The 18,531-nt window shown below is 40.8% G+C and overlaps 1 protein-coding gene across 6 annotated transcripts in view; it reads right to left on the bottom strand.

Annotated features, from left to right (window-relative positions):
- kdm6a (lysine (K)-specific demethylase 6A) overlaps positions 1–18,531 on the bottom strand; it is a 74,312-nt gene that overhangs the window by 32,335 nt on the left and 23,446 nt on the right. For 5 of the 6 annotated variants that reach the window (XM_089002931.1, XM_089002930.1, XM_089002932.1 and 2 more), the window contains 2 exons: positions 1,273–1,327; positions 822–856 (listed from right to left, as the gene is read on the bottom strand). In XM_089002931.1, the coding sequence (XP_088859057.1) occupies positions 822–856; positions 1,273–1,327 (90 nt within the window). Of the gene's footprint in view, positions 1–821; positions 857–1,272; positions 1,328–3,601; positions 3,724–18,531 lie in introns of those variants that run through there. The other variant, XM_089002936.1, reaches the window with a different exon arrangement.

Raw genomic sequence — 18,531 nt, 5'->3', positions numbered from 1 at the left:
TCACCTTGTGATTTGTTATCGAGTCGAGTACTTTTGCTATTATGGGACCGAAAAAGACCCCACCACAGGCAAGTGTTAAGCGAAGAGGACACAAAAGAACATTACGGTCGAAAAGAAGAAGGAGATCATCGAGATCATCGAAAAACATGTGACATTTGCTCTCACTCCCACAGCCACATCACTAGATTTCACAGCCTCCTTATTCTTTAATATCGTACTGATCATAGATTTCGCCATGCTGTATTCCCTAGCCAGATCAGACACTCGCACACCTCCTTCATATTTTGCAATTATTTCTTTCTTAAATGCAATAGTTGTACACACTACTTTTCTCTTGTCACTTTTAGCAGCACTTACTTTCTTTGGAGGCATGATTAGGGGCTAAAACTCTTCGTACACCTATATTAAACACTAGAGCAAAACGCAGCACGTCCGTAAACAACAACAGTTGGTCACGGAGAGAGCGATACCCGTACGCCGCTCAGCACACCACCCTCACGTACGCACTCACGCGTCGTATTGGCGTTCGAACACCGATTGATGTTCGAACTACGAAGCAAGAATATCTCGAATATTTTGTTCGAACTCCGATTTGTTCGAACTGTGAGGCGTTCGAGAACCGAGGTACCACTGTATTGCACTTTCCTTTTGCGTGACTATACTGACAAAAAATGCTTAATTAGAAAAAGTAACCCAATATAAGAACATTAAAAAACAAAAATCTTCAATTATAACACCATAATCATTGAGTGACTTCATAAGCGTGGAGCATTACATTTTTTTTGGGTGGGGCTGGGGCACTGAAAGGATGTTCCTCTTACCTGAATCTCATATAAATGAGCAATGTGGAACTGAACTGTGGAGAGAGAAAAACAGAAGCAGAACAAATGAATAAATGTTTTCTTGTTCAAAATCAATATTACATGTTTACTTCATAGACCTCGCAGTAGGAACAAATTGCATCCAGCATAGAGGGCAGATGGGAGGAAGGGAGCGGGACAGGAGGGTGTATGAGTGTCGACATGTAATGTGAAAAGGCAGTCAGTATGTGCAGTCTGCATTTGAGATCTCGCAGTTCTCTTCTTCTGCTCGTCGCCTAGGCAACATGATTTTTAGGGAGGATATGGCAGCAGGGAACGGAATAATTTCCAGACTTTCTCATGTTTTCTCAATGTTCTCATGATTTTTACATGTTGTATAGGAAGGGAGCACTGCATTGATTCATTCACTCATACAAAATTTGCAGGAAATGGACAGTAGTCCCTGACTTACTTTCAGCCTTGGACAAAGTGCAGAGGTTCGAGTCGATCAAAGCCAGCTGAAAATGCTGAAGAAAGAGGAATAGAGGAGAAAATATTTCTATTTCAGTTAATCCTTTTTAAGGTACCATAAGATTTTAATTTCAGTCAATCCCTTTTTAGAGTATCAAGCGTGTTTATGTTTCCCATGTTCCAATTTTGCCAAATTATCAAAATCAATTCAAACTACTGTACAGCTTTAAGGGCAGGTACCATGCTCACTACAAACATTGGAATCCCTTGACTGGAAAGTCCAGATTCACAGTTTACAATTCTGTGTATGCTAACTACATTACAGAAATAGAACAACATCAGTGGTGTGTTTTCAGGGTGGATCAGGAACTACTGGAATCGGTTGCTTGATCGACAGACTATCAGATCCTTGCATTTAAGAAAAACAATAGTAATACATTTTACTTCTAAGCGCCTTTCAAAACTCTCAAGGACACTGTCGCCACTGTTCACTCTATCAGGAGGTAACACAGCTGCAATAAATTTAATATATAACATATCTCAACCAAAGTAACTTTTTGGGAGGGATCAGTTTGGTTGCCAACCACAGTGGAATAGAGAAGGACTGCACTAGACACATTTCAGTTTCGTTGATTGACACTTATCATTTTCACCTCACAAGTTTGCTGATGGATAACAGACGTCAACTTTGACAAGAATACAAATACTGTAATCCCAACATTGTCCTTTCCAGGCATTACATTTTTAGCATTTCATTCTTAAAAGTTACCAAGTAAATTCATCAAAGCAAACCAATCAAAAATACAGCAATTGTCACTGGTTGTTGGTGTGACAACAATAATCTTAATACACAGAGGCAGTATATAGATTTGGGTGCCACAAAATCAATGCCTGATAATGAATAATTGACCTAATCTACACTGATTTTATCAGACATTCGTAGGGGAACACACTCCATTGATATGCTAATGATTGATGCTAAATACACGTCAATCAGTGGAGGGCCACAACTTTGCTTTTATTTAAAAAAAATCAAGACCAGACTGTTGGGGCACCAACCACAATATTGCAGTTCGTAACAGCTAAACCCTGTATTTGGTACTATTTAAATTTTTGAAATCAAAGAGGGGAAGGTAACGTGGCTCATCAGTTTAATGTTGTCATGAGCCCAAATACAGTATGATATCATTTTGTTTTGGCAAGTGGTGAAATGAGAGGTGGATAAAAATGTGCAAATTTTTCAGCTTGATTCATCCTCCAAAAAAGCAACATACAGGTTTTCTATACAAACTGTATGAAAATGTATGCTGAAACAATGTTTTTTTTGGTGCCCGACCATGTTATGATTATTATATTTTGGTCCCAGGGACTGTAGTCAAAACTCACCCCGTGTGTGTTCACCCCACTGTAAAGATGTGTACAGAATTTTGCGTTATATAAGGTGCACCGCAGTATAAGGCGCACCCTCACTTAATGGTGTATTTTCAAACCTTTTCCATATATAAGGCACACCAGATTAAAAGGCGCATATTCAATGAATGAAAATAGTTTTCAAAATATAATATATAAACGTCTTCCAAATATAAGGTACACCACATTATAAGGCGCTGCAGTAGAGGGTGGGGTTACGCACTACTTCAACAGGGGGAAATGGAGTCGTGGCTGCTGACAGGAGTTGAGAGACCTGTTGTGGCTTAATATTACTTCACATATAAGGTGCACCGGTGAATAAGGCGCAGGGTCATCCTTTGAAGAAAATGAAAGCTTTTGAGTGCGCCTTATACACAGGAAAATACGGTATATAGGAGCGATGGGCACACTGGGGGTTTTGTCACAGCGCATGTGTGGAGAATGGTAAATGGATTTGACAATTAGCCATGAAAAATCCACCCAGCCAAATTGGGCACAGTGGTTTGAGGGCCCCATCATCAATCACTGCTTTGATTGTTTTTAGAATTGCACAGCGGCGTGTATCAAATCCTCTGGAGAGAGGTCATAAATGACCCACATGCTGCAGGCTGGCCATGCGTTAGACAATGAAAATGTGGTGCTGTATTTGGGTCAGGTGGAGACAGAATACATTCTACTGGCTTGCTTGCCACTCAAGATTCACAGTTACACTCTGCATCGTAGATATTGTCGCCAGACATTTTATTCACAGTGAGGGCCGACAATGTCTCAAGAGGCAGATAATCAACAACCGGAATGCATGAGGCCCTGCGGCGCATAGCACATGTGCACACAGAAGCGTGCACACACCAGCTTTAAATACAATGTCTCAAATGCACAGAATGTCACTTATCACAATCAGACATGCACAAAATTGTTACCAATGTTACGGCGGCTTGTCAGCCTCCTCCAGGAAGCTTTCGCGCATCCTCCTTCCGGTCCCTTCAGTCCTCACCTTCCTTCTTCGCTCACACTTTGGCTGATAATGCGGCACTGACTGTTAGCTTGACATTCCACCTCCCGCCTCATATATTTTGCCTTTCTCTCTCTCTCTCTCTTTCTCACTGGTGTCTTACTTCTCTTTGCCCCCTCCTCCTCCTCCTCCTCCTCTCATCTACTCTGGTGTCAGTGATTACTATTCAGCTGCAGTGGTTGGTGCAGCGAGAGAAAGGGATGACACGGAATATTACCTCAAAGCAGCTACAACAGCTCCAGCCTGCTTCCCTAAAAACGAATGGCGAACCTCATGCACCTGATTTGTTATATTAACCATCACAATCACTATTACACATTTTAACACATAAGACATAAGATATATTTATTCACACGAACAAAATGCAAAGCTGTGAGGAATGCACTGTTAAATATCCTGAGAGGAAAAACTTCATCACCATCCCATGAGCAGAAGACAATGGCACATTTGGGAGGTGCACCATTGGAAAATGTTCTTTTTTCGTGGTCAATAACTTCAGGGATCCATATCAGCACTGTGGCCAAAACCATGACGGCTTTTACCAGTCCTGGTGCAGTTAACTCACGGTGCCTGGAACCTCTGATACCGTTTTGAGCAGCTACCTCCATCAATTATATGGCTATCGCAGTCGTCAGTTTCCATCCTGATGGCTCAGGTGATCTTACTTTTTCCATCTGCTCTGTTGGGGTGGACTTTGTTCCCTTTCCGCTTCACCAGTCACAGCTTGGTGTGCCCACCTCAAATGGTGGTTCTTTTCCGGCTTAGGGTCTGGCAGCGCTTTGCTCATCTGTGCAACTCGTCAGGCTTGGCTGTCGTATTCCTTCTCTGGTGGTGACCTTCGCTTCAATGTGAGACCGCAGACTTCTTTGCATCCCTGCTGAGTCCACTGTGGACTCTACTCGGACATCATTTGCAATTGTGTGACATTGGACAGCATCCTGTGTTCTGCACTCTTAATGTTATTCCATTATTTGTATTTGTTTAACTGTAAAGGGTCTTTAGGGGTCCAGAAAAAAAACGCTACATACATTTTAGTTACGGTTTACTGTAACTACCCACAGAAGCTAAAGGAGCCATGTCCTGCACATGTTGACTCCACATACAGGGAACACATTTGTACTGTCATCTCAGATTAGTGAAATAGACAGTTATTAAATAATGGGCGTCCGTTTTGTACAGTATTATGGCTTCATCAAGCAACACGACCAACATCATATTCCAGTGTGCTTACAACTGATTTAAGCCACTTGACGCTTTGGAATTCAATCCTGCAACATATGTGACAAACGGTACAGTACTGTATTTAGTTGAGTATAACAAGCAACATTTTCTACCGAAAAAAGACTCAAAGTTTGGGTGCACGTTATAAACGAGGTCTGGGAAAAAAAACCATATATTTAATTCTTTATCCATTCCAGGAGGGGGCCACATTACCATGGTCGTGCTTTGGTCCACCTTCAACTGTTGTGAAGGTGCCCGTCAGTTTCGATTCTCGGAAAGACCCAGATCACGCGCATTCCTTTTTTTTTTGATTGGCGGTGCCGGACTCTGCTATGATAGGTCCCTGCTCTCAGGTTGGGGGGAGCAGAGGACTACCCACTGCAGCTGCTCCACTGATTCTGTCGTTTTGACTAACGACTGGCCTGATTGCCCCATTTCGACCGGTATCACCTCATCAGTATTACTAATCCTATGTTGCCTAAGCAGGCTATTGTATGAACGATCCAAATTGAACCTCACCCCACCAAACCAGTTTAATGAAGGATTTACTTGTTTTATGAAAATCGCTTCTTTTACTCCCCTTTAAAACCATCTATGTTCTTTCGCTAAGATTTTAACCTCGTTGTCATTAAATGAGTGGTTGCAAGCTTTTAGGTGCACATGTACTGCCGATTGAGGCCCACTAGTATTTTCCCCGCGATGTTGATAGTCTTTTTTTGAGAACTTTTTTAGTCTCTCCAATGTACTGCTCTTTACAATTTTCATTCTTACAATGTATTGAATAAACTACATTACTTTGTTTTTCATTTGGCAGCCTATCTTTTGGATGCACTATTTTTTTTAATATATAGGGCCTAAACTACCAGTAAGACTTTAGTTTGCTGACGAAGTTTCTTGGATAAGAAGCGAAACGTCCGACACCTTCAAAAAAGTACAGATGACGGCTGAACAAACCTTTTCATCGATGGACCACTCCTGTACGACTGAGAGCTTCCACAGACGTATTGTCAATAAATGATTTTCATCATGGACGCATGTGTTGTCACTTACAATGCTTGGTCTGAGCCGAGAAAAAGTGAAAGAAAATTGCATACCAATTTTTAATTGACAATTGGGTGCGCGTTATACATGATATACTCAAATAAATACGGTATTTGTAGTTAAAATACATCCCTGGACTCCTTCAGTCCAACATCCAATTGACTCCAGTCTTGTTTCCATGAGAAGTACGTTAATACCATGTGCTGGCTAGGTGGATCATTTCCACAGTGAGTGCATATATTTTATGTGAAGGTGTTTGTGATGCTGGCATTGAGTCCGAATTCAGGGCTACGGTCAAAGCTAATCAAGGAGGTGCACGTGCCAACATACTTCGATCAAGAAAGTGCAGTCAAGGCATTTGCATCGACATCATTATGCAACATTTCCCTGTGTTTTATATCGATTAGGTTTTTACAGGTAAAAGCAAGATAAGCAATAATAATATTCAGTCTATGCGTGTTCACTGTAATTTTCTGGTCATGAACAAATCCAAAATGGAGGAGCATTTTACTTTCATCTACTTTGATCTTGGTTCACTTAGGGTGGGTATACTGTATACCCCAGGTGTCAAAGTCAAGGCCCAGGGGCCACATCTGGCCAGTCACATTTTATTCGACGTCGTGAAAGCAAATCAAGCATGTCAAGTGCCGTGATACTTGCTAAAGGCGGAAACAAATTTTCAAATGAACCACAATAACAGTCATTATTCTTGACTTCAGATTTTCAAACTAATTATTCATTAATTTGTTGTGTGTTATGTATCTAACATGTGAAGAAGATGATACAATCTAATGGTTTTCCCAAATTCATAACGGCCCCCGAGAGGAAACCGTAATTACAATGTGGCCCACGGCAAAAAAAATAGGTTTAATACCCCTGCTGTACACTGCGTGTTAGACACAAAATCTAAAAACGCAAGTGAACACTAATGAGGTACATTGATGTTCATGGGTGGTTTTTAAAGTAATGCTTATTTGAAAGGGTACCAATTGTGGATTTTTTTTCAACTTTGTATGATACTGAAATATTCTGTTCAGTTTTGTGTCGATCGTGAGCGACCAGCATGTCGCTTCCAGGTCCCAAATTGATCGTGAAGGGAGTCATGTTAAAAAAAAAGTGTTTGATGTGCTTATTAGTAATATTATATATAGTATATTATAGTAATATAATATATAGTATATTAGTAATATATTTTTGTGTGAATGCACACTGCACCCGAATCATCCCGTCAGTCTCACTTTTACAATGTTTTTTTTTTTTTAAATACGTTCCTTTAACTTGTTAGCATCACCGGAAATCTTACATGTTCAGCTGTTTGCAATGGCACATTGGAATTAGACCTTTCGCGATATAGGTTTTATTATTATAATTATCAGTCAAAGTGTCGCGTACAATCCACTGATGATGCTGGTAAAGAATGGCAATCTAGGGGACCGGGAGAGACATTTTAAAACGGTAAGCCAAAACATGACAAAGACAACAAGAAAAAGCAAGTCTTATGAGAGCACTATGATGGTTCATAGGCAGCAAAGTTGTGACGCATGGCCCCGCACCTGGTGTCCCATGAAGGTGGGCAATGATTTCCTATTTACAAACTCCCAGTCTTGTGTCTACTTAATTGTTCTTTTTGCCTTAGGGCCCATAATGGCCCAGGCTCAGGGTGTCCCCTGCCGACTGCGCGAAGACAGCAATAGAATTACTTGTTCTTTCGCTAAGATTTTAACCTCGTTGTCATTAAATGAGTGGTTGCAAGCTTTTAGGTGCACATGTACTGCCGATTGAGGCCCACTAGTATTTTCCCCGCGATGTTGATAGTCTTTTTTTGAGAACTTTTTTAGTCTCTCCAATGTACTGCTCTTTACAATTTTCATTCTTACAATGTATTGAATAAACTACATTACTTTGTTTTTCATTTGGCAGCCTATCTTTTGGATGCACTATTTTTTTTAATATATAGGGCCTAAACTACCAGTAAGACTTTAGTTTGCTGACGAAGTTTCTTGGATAAGAAGCGAAACGTCCGACACCTTCAAAAAAGTACAGATGACGGCTGAACAAACCTTTTCATCGATGGACCACTCCTGTACGACTGAGAGCTTCCACAGACGTATTGTCAATAAATGATTTTCATCATGGACGCATGTGTTGTCACTTACAATGCTTGGTCTGAGCCGAGAAAAAGTGAAAGAAAATTGCATACCAATTTTTAATTGACAATTGGGTGCGCGTTATACATGATATACTCAAATAAATACGGTATTTGTAGTTAAAATACATCCCTGGACTCCTTCAGTCCAACATCCAATTGACTCCAGTCTTGTTTCCATGAGAAGTACGTTAATACCATGTGCTGGCTAGGTGGATCATTTCCACAGTGAGTGCATATATTTTATGTGAAGGTGTTTGTGATGCTGGCATTGAGTCCGAATTCAGGGCTACGGTCAAAGCTAATCAAGGAGGTGCACGTGCCAACATACTTCGATCAAGAAAGTGCAGTCAAGGCATTTGCATCGACATCATTATGCAACATTTCCCTGTGTTTTATATCGATTAGGTTTTTACAGGTAAAAGCAAGATAAGCAATAATAATATTCAGTCTATGCGTGTTCACTGTAATTTTCTGGTCATGAACAAATCCAAAATGGAGGAGCATTTTACTTTCATCTACTTTGATCTTGGTTCACTTAGGGTGGGTATACTGTATACCCCAGGTGTCAAAGTCAAGGCCCAGGGGCCACATCTGGCCAGTCACATTTTATTCGACGTCGTGAAAGCAAATCAAGCATGTCAAGTGCCGTGATACTTGCTAAAGGCGGAAACAAATTTTCAAATGAACCACAATAACAGTCATTATTCTTGACTTCAGATTTTCAAACTAATTATTCATTAATTTGTTGTGTGTTATGTATCTAACATGTGAAGAAGATGATACAATCTAATGGTTTTCCCAAATTCATAACGGCCCCCGAGAGGAAACCGTAATTACAATGTGGCCCACGGCAAAAAAAATAGGTTTAATACCCCTGCTGTACACTGCGTGTTAGACACAAAATCTAAAAACGCAAGTGAACACTAATGAGGTACATTGATGTTCATGGGTGGTTTTTAAAGTAATGCTTATTTGAAAGGGTACCAATTGTGGATTTTTTTTTCAACTTTGTATGATACTGAAATATTCTGTTCAGTTTTGTGTCGATCGTGAGCGACCAGCATGTCGCTTCCAGGTCCCAAATTGATCGTGAAGGGAGTCATGTTAAAAAAAAAGTGTTTGATGTGCTTATTAGTAATATTATATATAGTATATTATAGTAATATAATATATAGTATATTAGTAATATATTTTTGTGTGAATGCACACTGCACCCGAATCATCCCGTCAGTCTCACTTTTACAATGTTTTTTTTTTTTAAATACGTTCCTTTAACTTGTTAGCATCACCGGAAATCTTACATGTTCAGCTGTTTGCAATGGCACATTGGAATTAGACCTTTCGCGATATAGGTTTTATTATTATAATTATCAGTCAAAGTGTCGCGTACAATCCACTGATGATGCTGGTAAAGAATGGCAATCTAGGGGACCGGGAGAGACATTTTAAAACGGTAAGCCAAAACATGACAAAGACAACAAGAAAAAGCAAGTCTTATGAGAGCACTATGATGGTTCATAGGCAGCAAAGTTGTGACGCATGGCCCCGCACCTGGTGTCCCATGAAGGTGGGCAATGATTTCCTATTTACAAACTCCCAGTCTTGTGTCTACTTAATTGTTCTTTTTGCCTTAGGGCCCATAATGGCCCAGGCTCAGGGTGTCCCCTGCCGACTGCGCGAAGACAGCAATAGAATTACTCAACAGTGAACTTCCTACAAATAATAAATAAAATCTGAAATGCAGTTAGGCGGACTGTCACCGGCTATGAAAGGCAAGTTAAAAGGCTCATCAGAAAATGTCTATAGAGAGCATAGCATAGGGGTGGCCGACCAGTCAGAGACTAAGAGCCACATTTTTACCATGTTACTGCAAAGAGCCACATCATAAACATGGGCACACATGAACACCCCATCGCTCCATCCCTCACACACGCAGACCTCTGTTCAGCCAGATTTATTATAAATATAAAATTTTAAATACAAATTTTATATCAGAAAATGACTCATAGAGTACTAAAACCCCAGGGACATTTCCAACAAAGAACACTGTCTTACACACAAACTCAGTTTAACCAAGTCCACAAACAAAAATATAATACAGTAAAGTCTCGTTATATCGATATTCAAGGGAGTCCGAAAAAATATCGATATAACCGCGACTATCGATATATCCGACCCTGTTTGCATGTAATTTTCTCCGTGCGTGCATAGAAATAGTATCGATATAACCGGGACTATCGATATATCCGATATCGATATAACGAGACTTTACTGTAATGTACAATAGCTTGCATGTTGCTTAGTGGGACTTCTGGCATTCCTTGTCTTGAACCATCCTCATTAAATCTGGCTTGCATTCTGTTGTTGCCACTCGAAGCAATTCTTTTACATGAGTGTCAGTCAGAACGGATCGATGATCTTTCATCTAGAACTGCTTCATGTCATCACAAAGAGGGTACAGCAAGTCCTGAAGAATGAATGTCTCTCTGTGTCTTTGTTTTGTCATATTGCTGTCATATTGCATCTATGCTGTCATATTATTTGTTATTTAGTTTTTTTTGTTCTTTTGACTTCAAGACGGCGCCCCGAGAGTGGCTGCCTTTCCAGCAGCTCATGTATTTTGTTTTTCTACTTTCATTCCTTTCATCACTTTGCTGCTGTGAAATGTAAATTTCTCCACTGTGAGACTAATAAAGGCAAATCCAATCCAATCCAATGATTTGATTTCACGTTTCAGGGTAGAAAACACAGACTTGCAGACGTATGTTGACCCAAACATTGACAGTATTTTAAGCACAGCTGGTTTGACATTGGGGTATTTTTCCATTGGCACACTTTTCCAGAACCCAATGGTCCCTTCCCTTAAAGCAGGTTTCAGTTGGTCTTCCTCATCATCTCCAACTGAGCTTCATCTGTGAAGCCATCATTGTTTCTTTCACATCTATGCCACGGGTTGTCTTTTAACCCTTTACAGACGATGGGGTCATATTTGGTACACTAAAGATAAGTGCTTATAGATCGAAAAAATTAAAGGTAGCAGTTCAAGTTTCGATTGGAACTGATGCAGCACAAGTTACATGTCCCTTTAACACAGGTTATGTGCAGCTATGCCTTTAAGAGCGTCAGTGACATAATCTCCTTCTTGCGCAACACAACGTGCGCTCCTCCATTTTCAAAGCTCCTTCTACTTCTCGTCACGGATCAAATATCACGTAAGTATATGTTGTGACGATTTTATGAGCTATTCAGAAGAGGTTTACCTTGATACTGAAATGCATAAACTAACGGTAACTTGTTTATTTACCAAGAAATATTAAAAATAAGTAGTGTTCCTAATGTAGAACATTCGGCGTGCTAACGCTAGTTTCATGATGATATTGTTGATCCTGACTGGGTACCCGATGCGAATAATTGTAAGTGAACGGTGCGTTTTACACTAATAGGTGTACCTCATAGCTTTGCATTCTCAATATAATTATTGAAACGGAGGTCCATATGTTTTTTTTTTGTTATATCCTAAACAGAAATTAGAAAACTTAAAACATTTTCATCATAATGTCTGGTACAAATTTAACACTTCCTATTTCCAAAAGACCGTGAAACATGGTAGGAGCAGGTACAACACTTACAAGTTTCTGTGAAAAAAAAAAAAAAAAAATACAGGAAAAGCTAAAAGTCTATATTTTATTTGGGGCAAATCAAAGACAGCAAAATTACTTCTGAAGGACTTGAGGACATTAGATTGGCATGTCAAGTAAAATCATCTGAGAGAAAGAATTTGTAATCAGAAAATGTAGAAATGATTGTTTTGAAGAACGTAATAGGTTGCATTTCCACTTGTGTTATGTAAGGTTTTGTTGCCACCTAGTGGACAAAATAGTCCCCACTACCGTATGTGCATTTCACATTCTCAAATACAGTACTTTGACTTGAAGATAAAGCATCTGAAAGGACTGAAATTCTGTTTGTGATGTAATGTAAGGAAAGAGATGCCCATTTCACGGTAAGATCAGAGCATTGAGATCAAATGGTTAGTTTGGTATAGTTTTTGCTTTTTTGAATGTTGCTGTGCCCATATGTTTTTTTTCTAAAATACCCATGTACTGTATATCTTTCCAGATCCTGATGAGAATGAAATAGATGACCATGTTGATGAAGACATTTTGGCATCGGACACAGTCGTGACTGTTGCATTGATGAACTTCTATCACTATTCAAATATTTTCAAAGGATTTTCGATGAAAAAATGATGGATATTATTGTTGAACAGTTGAAATTCTATGCAATGCAAAATAACATCAATAAGCCCCTGTGTCTCGCCAAAGAAGAGCTTGAGAAGTGGCTGGGATTGATATATTGTTTCTCAATCTCAAAATGGCCAAACACTCGGATGCTTTGGGCTTGAAAGCTATCTCCACTAACTGATTATGCTGCAGAATGTACTGTATGTCAAGGGATCGCTTCGAAATTATAAAAAGGAACTTGCATATAGCAGACAACACTACTTCTGTTTTTCACTGAAAAGATCAACAAGATCCACCAGCACCTCGGCTCCTCTGTATCCCCCCCCTCTCCCAACCTTCCTACTCCCTATCAACTGCTGTCGTCTTTTGAACTCCCTCATCCCTCCTTACTTTCTGACCTCATCACCAAGTCCAAGAATTCCACCTGTCAACTTGACCCCCTCCCTACTGTCCTCATCAAATCTTGTCTACCTGCTCTCCTCCCTTTTATTTCAGCTATTATTCACTCCTCACTGTCCACTGGAATTGTTCCTGTCCCTCTTAAAACCGCAGCTGTAACACCAATCCTGAAAAAACTTGGTTCAGATCCCAATGATTTCAATAACCTACGTCCAATTTCGCATCTTCCATTTATCGCTAAAATTCTCGAAAAAACCGTCGCCTGTCAACTCCACTCTCACCTCACTCACAATAACCTCTACGAACAATTCCAGTCTGGTTTCCGTCCCCGCCACAGCACTGAATCAGCCCTCATAAAAATCACGAACGACCTTCTCATAGCAGCAGATACCGGCTCCCTCTCTATTCTCATCCTTCTTGATCTATCTGCGGCCTTTGACACAATTTCTCACCCCATCCTGCTCAACCGACTCTCCACTCTAGGCGTGACACACACCCCACTCAGTTGGTTTCACTCCTACCTCACTGGCCGCTCACAGTTTATCCAAATTACCTCATTCACTTCACGGTCCTCCCCTGTGTCTTCTGGTGTGCCCCAAGGTTCTGTCCTGGGGCCCCTTCTCTTTATTATATACCTTCTTCCCCTTGGTGATATCTTCCGCAAATTTGGAATTCATTTTCACTGCTTCGCGGATGACACCCAGCTCTACCTCTCCAGTAAACCCGACGCCTCTCTTCCACCTGCATCCCTTACACTTTGCCTCTCAGAAATCAAATCCTGGTTTTCTCATAACTTTCTCAAACTAAACAGCGAAAAAACTGAACTTCTCCTTGTCGGTACAAAATCCACCCTTCACAAAGCAAACAGTTTCTCTCTCACCATTGACAATTCTACCGTGTCCCCCGCCCTTCAGGTTAAGAGCCTGGGTGTCATCCTTGATAGCACACTATCTTTTCACTCCCACATAAATAACATAACCCGGTCTGCATATTTTCACCTCCGCAATATCAATCGTCTCCGTCCCTCTCTCACCCCTCACACCACTGCTATCCTCGTCCACAGTCTCGTCACCTCCCGTATCGATTATTGTAATTCACTTCTTTTCGGGGTCAATCAAAAATGTCTCCATAAACTCCAACTAGTCCAAAATTCCTCAGCCCGGATCATCACAAAAACCCCCTCATTTCACCACATCACTCCTGTCCTCCAACAGCTCCACTGGCTCCCTGTTAAACTCCGTATTGAATTCAAGATACTTCTGTTTACATTTAAAGCCATCCATAACCTTGCCCCTCCCTATCTGTCTGACCTAATTCAAATCTCCGTTCCTACTCGGACCCTCAGATCCTCTTCCTCCCTCCACCTCTACACGCCCTCTGCCCGTCTCACAACGATGGGGTGCAGAGCTAGAAGTGGCTGGGATTGATATATTGTTTCTCAATCTCAAAATGGCCAAACACTCGGATGCTTTGGGCTTGAAAGCTATCTCCACTAACTGATTATGCTGCAGAATGTACTGTATGTCAAGGGATCGCTTCGAAATTATAAAAAGGAACTTGCATATAGCAGACAACACTACTTCTGTTTTTCACTGAAAAGATCAACAAGATCCACCAGCACCTCGGCTCCTCTGTATCCCCCCCCTCTCCCAACCTTCCTACTCCCTATCAACTGCTGTCGTCTTTTGAACTCCCTCATCCCTCCTTACTTTCTGACCTCATCACCAAGTCCAAGAATTCCACCTGTCAACTTGACCCCCTCCCTACTGTCCTCATCAAATCTTGTCTACCTGCTCTCCTCCCTTTTATTTCAGCTATTATTCACTCCTCACTGTCCACTGGAATTGTTCCTGTCCCTCTTAAAACCGCAGCTGTAACACCAATCCTGAAAAAACTTGGTTCAGATCCCAATGATTTCAATAACCTACGTCCAATTTCGCATCTTCCATTTATCGCTAAAATTCTCGAAAAAACCGTCGCCTGTCAACTCCACTCTCACCTCACTCACAATAACCTCTACGAACAATTCCAGTCTGGTTTCCGTCCCCGCCACAGCACTGAATCAGCCCTCATAAAAATCACGAACGACCTTCTCATAGCAGCAGATACCGGCTCCCTCTCTATTCTCATCCTTCTTGATCTATCTGCGGCCTTTGACACAATTTCTCACCCCATCCTGCTCAACCGACTCTCCACTCTAGGCGTGACACACACCCCACTCAGTTGGTTTCACTCCTACCTCACTGGCCGCTCACAGTTTATCCAAATTACCTCATTCACTTCACGGTCCTCCCCTGTGTCTTCTGGTGTGCCCCAAGGTTCTGTCCTGGGGCCCCTTCTCTTTATTATATACCTTCTTCCCCTTGGTGATATCTTCCGCAAATTTGGAATTCATTTTCACTGCTTCGCGGATGACACCCAGCTCTACCTCTCCAGTAAACCCGACGCCTCTCTTCCACCTGCATCCCTTACACTTTGCCTCTCAGAAATCAAATCCTGGTTTTCTCATAACTTTCTCAAACTAAACAGCGAAAAAACTGAACTTCTCCTTGTCGGTACAAAATCCACCCTTCACAAAGCAAACAGTTTCTCTCTCACCATTGACAATTCTACCGTGTCCCCCGCCCTTCAGGTTAAGAGCCTGGGTGTCATCCTTGATAGCACACTATCTTTTCACTCCCACATAAATAACATAACCCGGTCTGCATATTTTCACCTCCGCAATATCAATCGTCTCCGTCCCTCTCTCACCCCTCACACCACTGCTATCCTCGTCCACAGTCTCGTCACCTCCCGTATCGATTATTGTAATTCACTTCTTTTCGGGGTCAATCAAAAATGTCTCCATAAACTCCAACTAGTCCAAAATTCCTCAGCCCGGATCATCACAAAAACCCCCTCATTTCACCACATCACTCCTGTCCTCCAACAGCTCCACTGGCTCCCTGTTAAACTCCGTATTGAATTCAAGATACTTCTGTTTACATTTAAAGCCATCCATAACCTTGCCCCTCCCTATCTGTCTGACCTAATTCAAATCTCCGTTCCTACTCGGACCCTCAGATCCTCTTCCTCCCTCCACCTCTACACGCCCTCTGCCCGTCTCACAACGATGGGGTGCAGAGCTTTCAGCCGCTCCGCTCCTAAACTCTGGAACTCACTTCCACCCAACATCCGCAACATTGACTCCCTTCCTACTTTCAAATCTCACCTGAAAACCCACCTCTTTAAACTTGCTTACATGGTCTAATTTATTATGCTGTTTTATTATTTATTGCTTTATGCATGATTTTACTGTTTTGTGTGTTGTCTTTGTTGTAAAGTGTCCTTGAGTGTTCAGAAAGGCGCTTGTAAATTAAATGTATTATTATTATTAACACAAAACAAGGAACTCGGGGAAGCCCAAATTATGATCCCTTGCACAAAGTAAGGCCAATGATAAAAGTTTCAAGAATTACCCGTCACAGCGTTTGTCAATTGATGAACAAATTGTACTCTATGAAGGTAGATTTACACTCAAGCAGTATGTACCAAATAAACCAATGAACTGGGGGTTCAAGTTGTTTGTGCTGGCAGGATATGATGGCTACATGTATGCATTCCATATACAGGAACGATAGATCCAGTCAGTGACTCCAAGGTTCCCGATCTGAAAGTGACCTCAAATGTTGTGCTCCATTTGGGTCAAAACATCCAACCAGGAAACAATCAGCGATTGCATTCTGATAATTGGTTTACATCTATCCCCTTACTCCAACATTTGGCAACAAGAAAAATCTGGTGTTGTGGCACAGTGAGGCTCAGTCGATTGTTCAGCTAAACCACAGCTAAAAGACATTGAGGTTCTTTTCCCGCCGATGATACAGTATTCGGTTTGACAACATAGCTCATGTTCCATATGTTGCAAAGAACTGTAACAGGTGCAAGCATGGCACATGCTCGGTGAAAACTAATATTTACAGCAAAAAAATGCAATGTAAATCTTTGTTTGAATCATCACAAGAACTGCTTTGCATTATTCCATGGTTATTAGCTAGTTTTCTTTATCTGTAAAGGAACTATGTATTTTTATGTAAACATTTTATGTCAATATTTTATGTAAATTATGTATGTATTTTATGTAAATATTTTATGTATTTTATTATTTTAATAAAAATATGTCATATGGGTAAAAGTCTAGTCTTTGAAGTTGCACTTGACATATGTTCCAAAAAAGGCACCCTCTCAACAGCCTTTCATGATGATTGGGCCAAATTAGGCACACATTTTCTTAGGCTCAAATTTTCTACATTATTGAAAAATAATAAAAAAGGAAGCTACTAGTATGTTATTATAATCATCAGTGACCATAAAAACTGAACAGAATGTGTTTTACTAATTAGAACATAATTCAGGCAGTAAAGGGTTAATGGCACAATAGCAAGGAGTTATTCTTTGATCACACAATACTTTTTCACAGACCGTGTAAATATTACCAACTGATGCTTGTCACAACTTTCATTCAATGCGACACTAAAATACTCACACGCTTGAAGGTCTGAGTGCAGCTGTGGTTCAATAGCTGTGCTAATGTCTGATATTCTGTGTTCAAAAGTATGGCGGGACAGTTAGACATCTGCTACCATTCGTTTTAGTTTGTCGTTTTCAGGAGACAAGATTTCAACAGCGTCACTGAGGCACTGCTTAATAAACTTCCCTTCGTTGTATGGCTTGTGCTTGCGAAGTTCAATCCCTTTGGGAAATTCCTGGTCGATGTTCGCGTGGAGTAAGCTGAAGTGGCGCTGAAGATTTGACGCTTTGAAATGCGCTAATGACGCCTGACAGATAAGGCAGAATGGCTTGCCTTTACGCTCAACAAAAAAATCTAAAGTGTCCCACACTGTTAAAAACGTCCTGTGTTCATCTTCATATTTTCGTTTAGCTGTGCATTTTTTCAGGTTGATACCGTATTTTCACAACTATAAGGTGCACTTAAAAGTCTTCACGACTATCAGGTGCACTTAAAAGTCGTAAATTTTCTCCAAAATGTGCAGCACGCGCACTGGTCGTGATATTACGGTACATAGGGGATGAACGGCAGCGCCTGCGCCAAACATTTTTCACGCTTGTCATGTGGACGCCCCCTTAAGGAAATCAGCCAAAGAGCCGCATGCGTCACTACACAGTCACATAGTCACTACACACATACATGCATTCGTAGACACATGCGCAAAAACGCGCACACACACACGCGCACACACACGCATGACAGAACTTTCGTGTGCACAAAAAATATTTTCTCAGTGGCAATGTAAATGAGACGTTCCAACCCAAAGGGGCAAAATATATAGATTGCTGGCAAGATATCAGATCCGTGTTCATCCAAAAAGCACTTATCACATTGAATGAAAATAAACATGAAAGATTACAAAATATTTTATTGCTGTTCATTTGATTCTTACTCATGACGTTATAACATTATTATTCCATGTTAAAAGTGGTGACCAGTGATCAAATTGGTCTGTGCTTGTCTGGAAGGTGACAAGGCTGGACAAAAACATTTGTGACTGTGATTGAAGCAGGTTAATCACATAACCAGATATGCAGATTGCATTAATCAGTGCAACACTTCTTAAAGTACAACCGACATCACTTTTTTGTTCAGAAAAATGTTTTATAGCATCTAAAAGACCCAAAACACGCAGTATGATATTTTTAGTCAAATGCAAAACACCAATAAAAATGACTTAATGTGTCCAAAATCTGCAAAAAATTGAGCAGCGAATTGGGCATTTTCATGAAGTC

Source organism: Hippocampus bargibanti, linkage group LG08, assembly GCF_051943395.1.
Source record: "Hippocampus bargibanti isolate YZ-2025 linkage group LG08, ASM5194339v1, whole genome shotgun sequence".
NCBI lineage: Eukaryota > Metazoa > Chordata > Actinopteri > Syngnathiformes > Syngnathidae > Hippocampus > Hippocampus bargibanti.
Note: the sequence above shows the minus strand (reverse complement) of the source record. Positions and strands in the feature narration are given on the sequence as shown.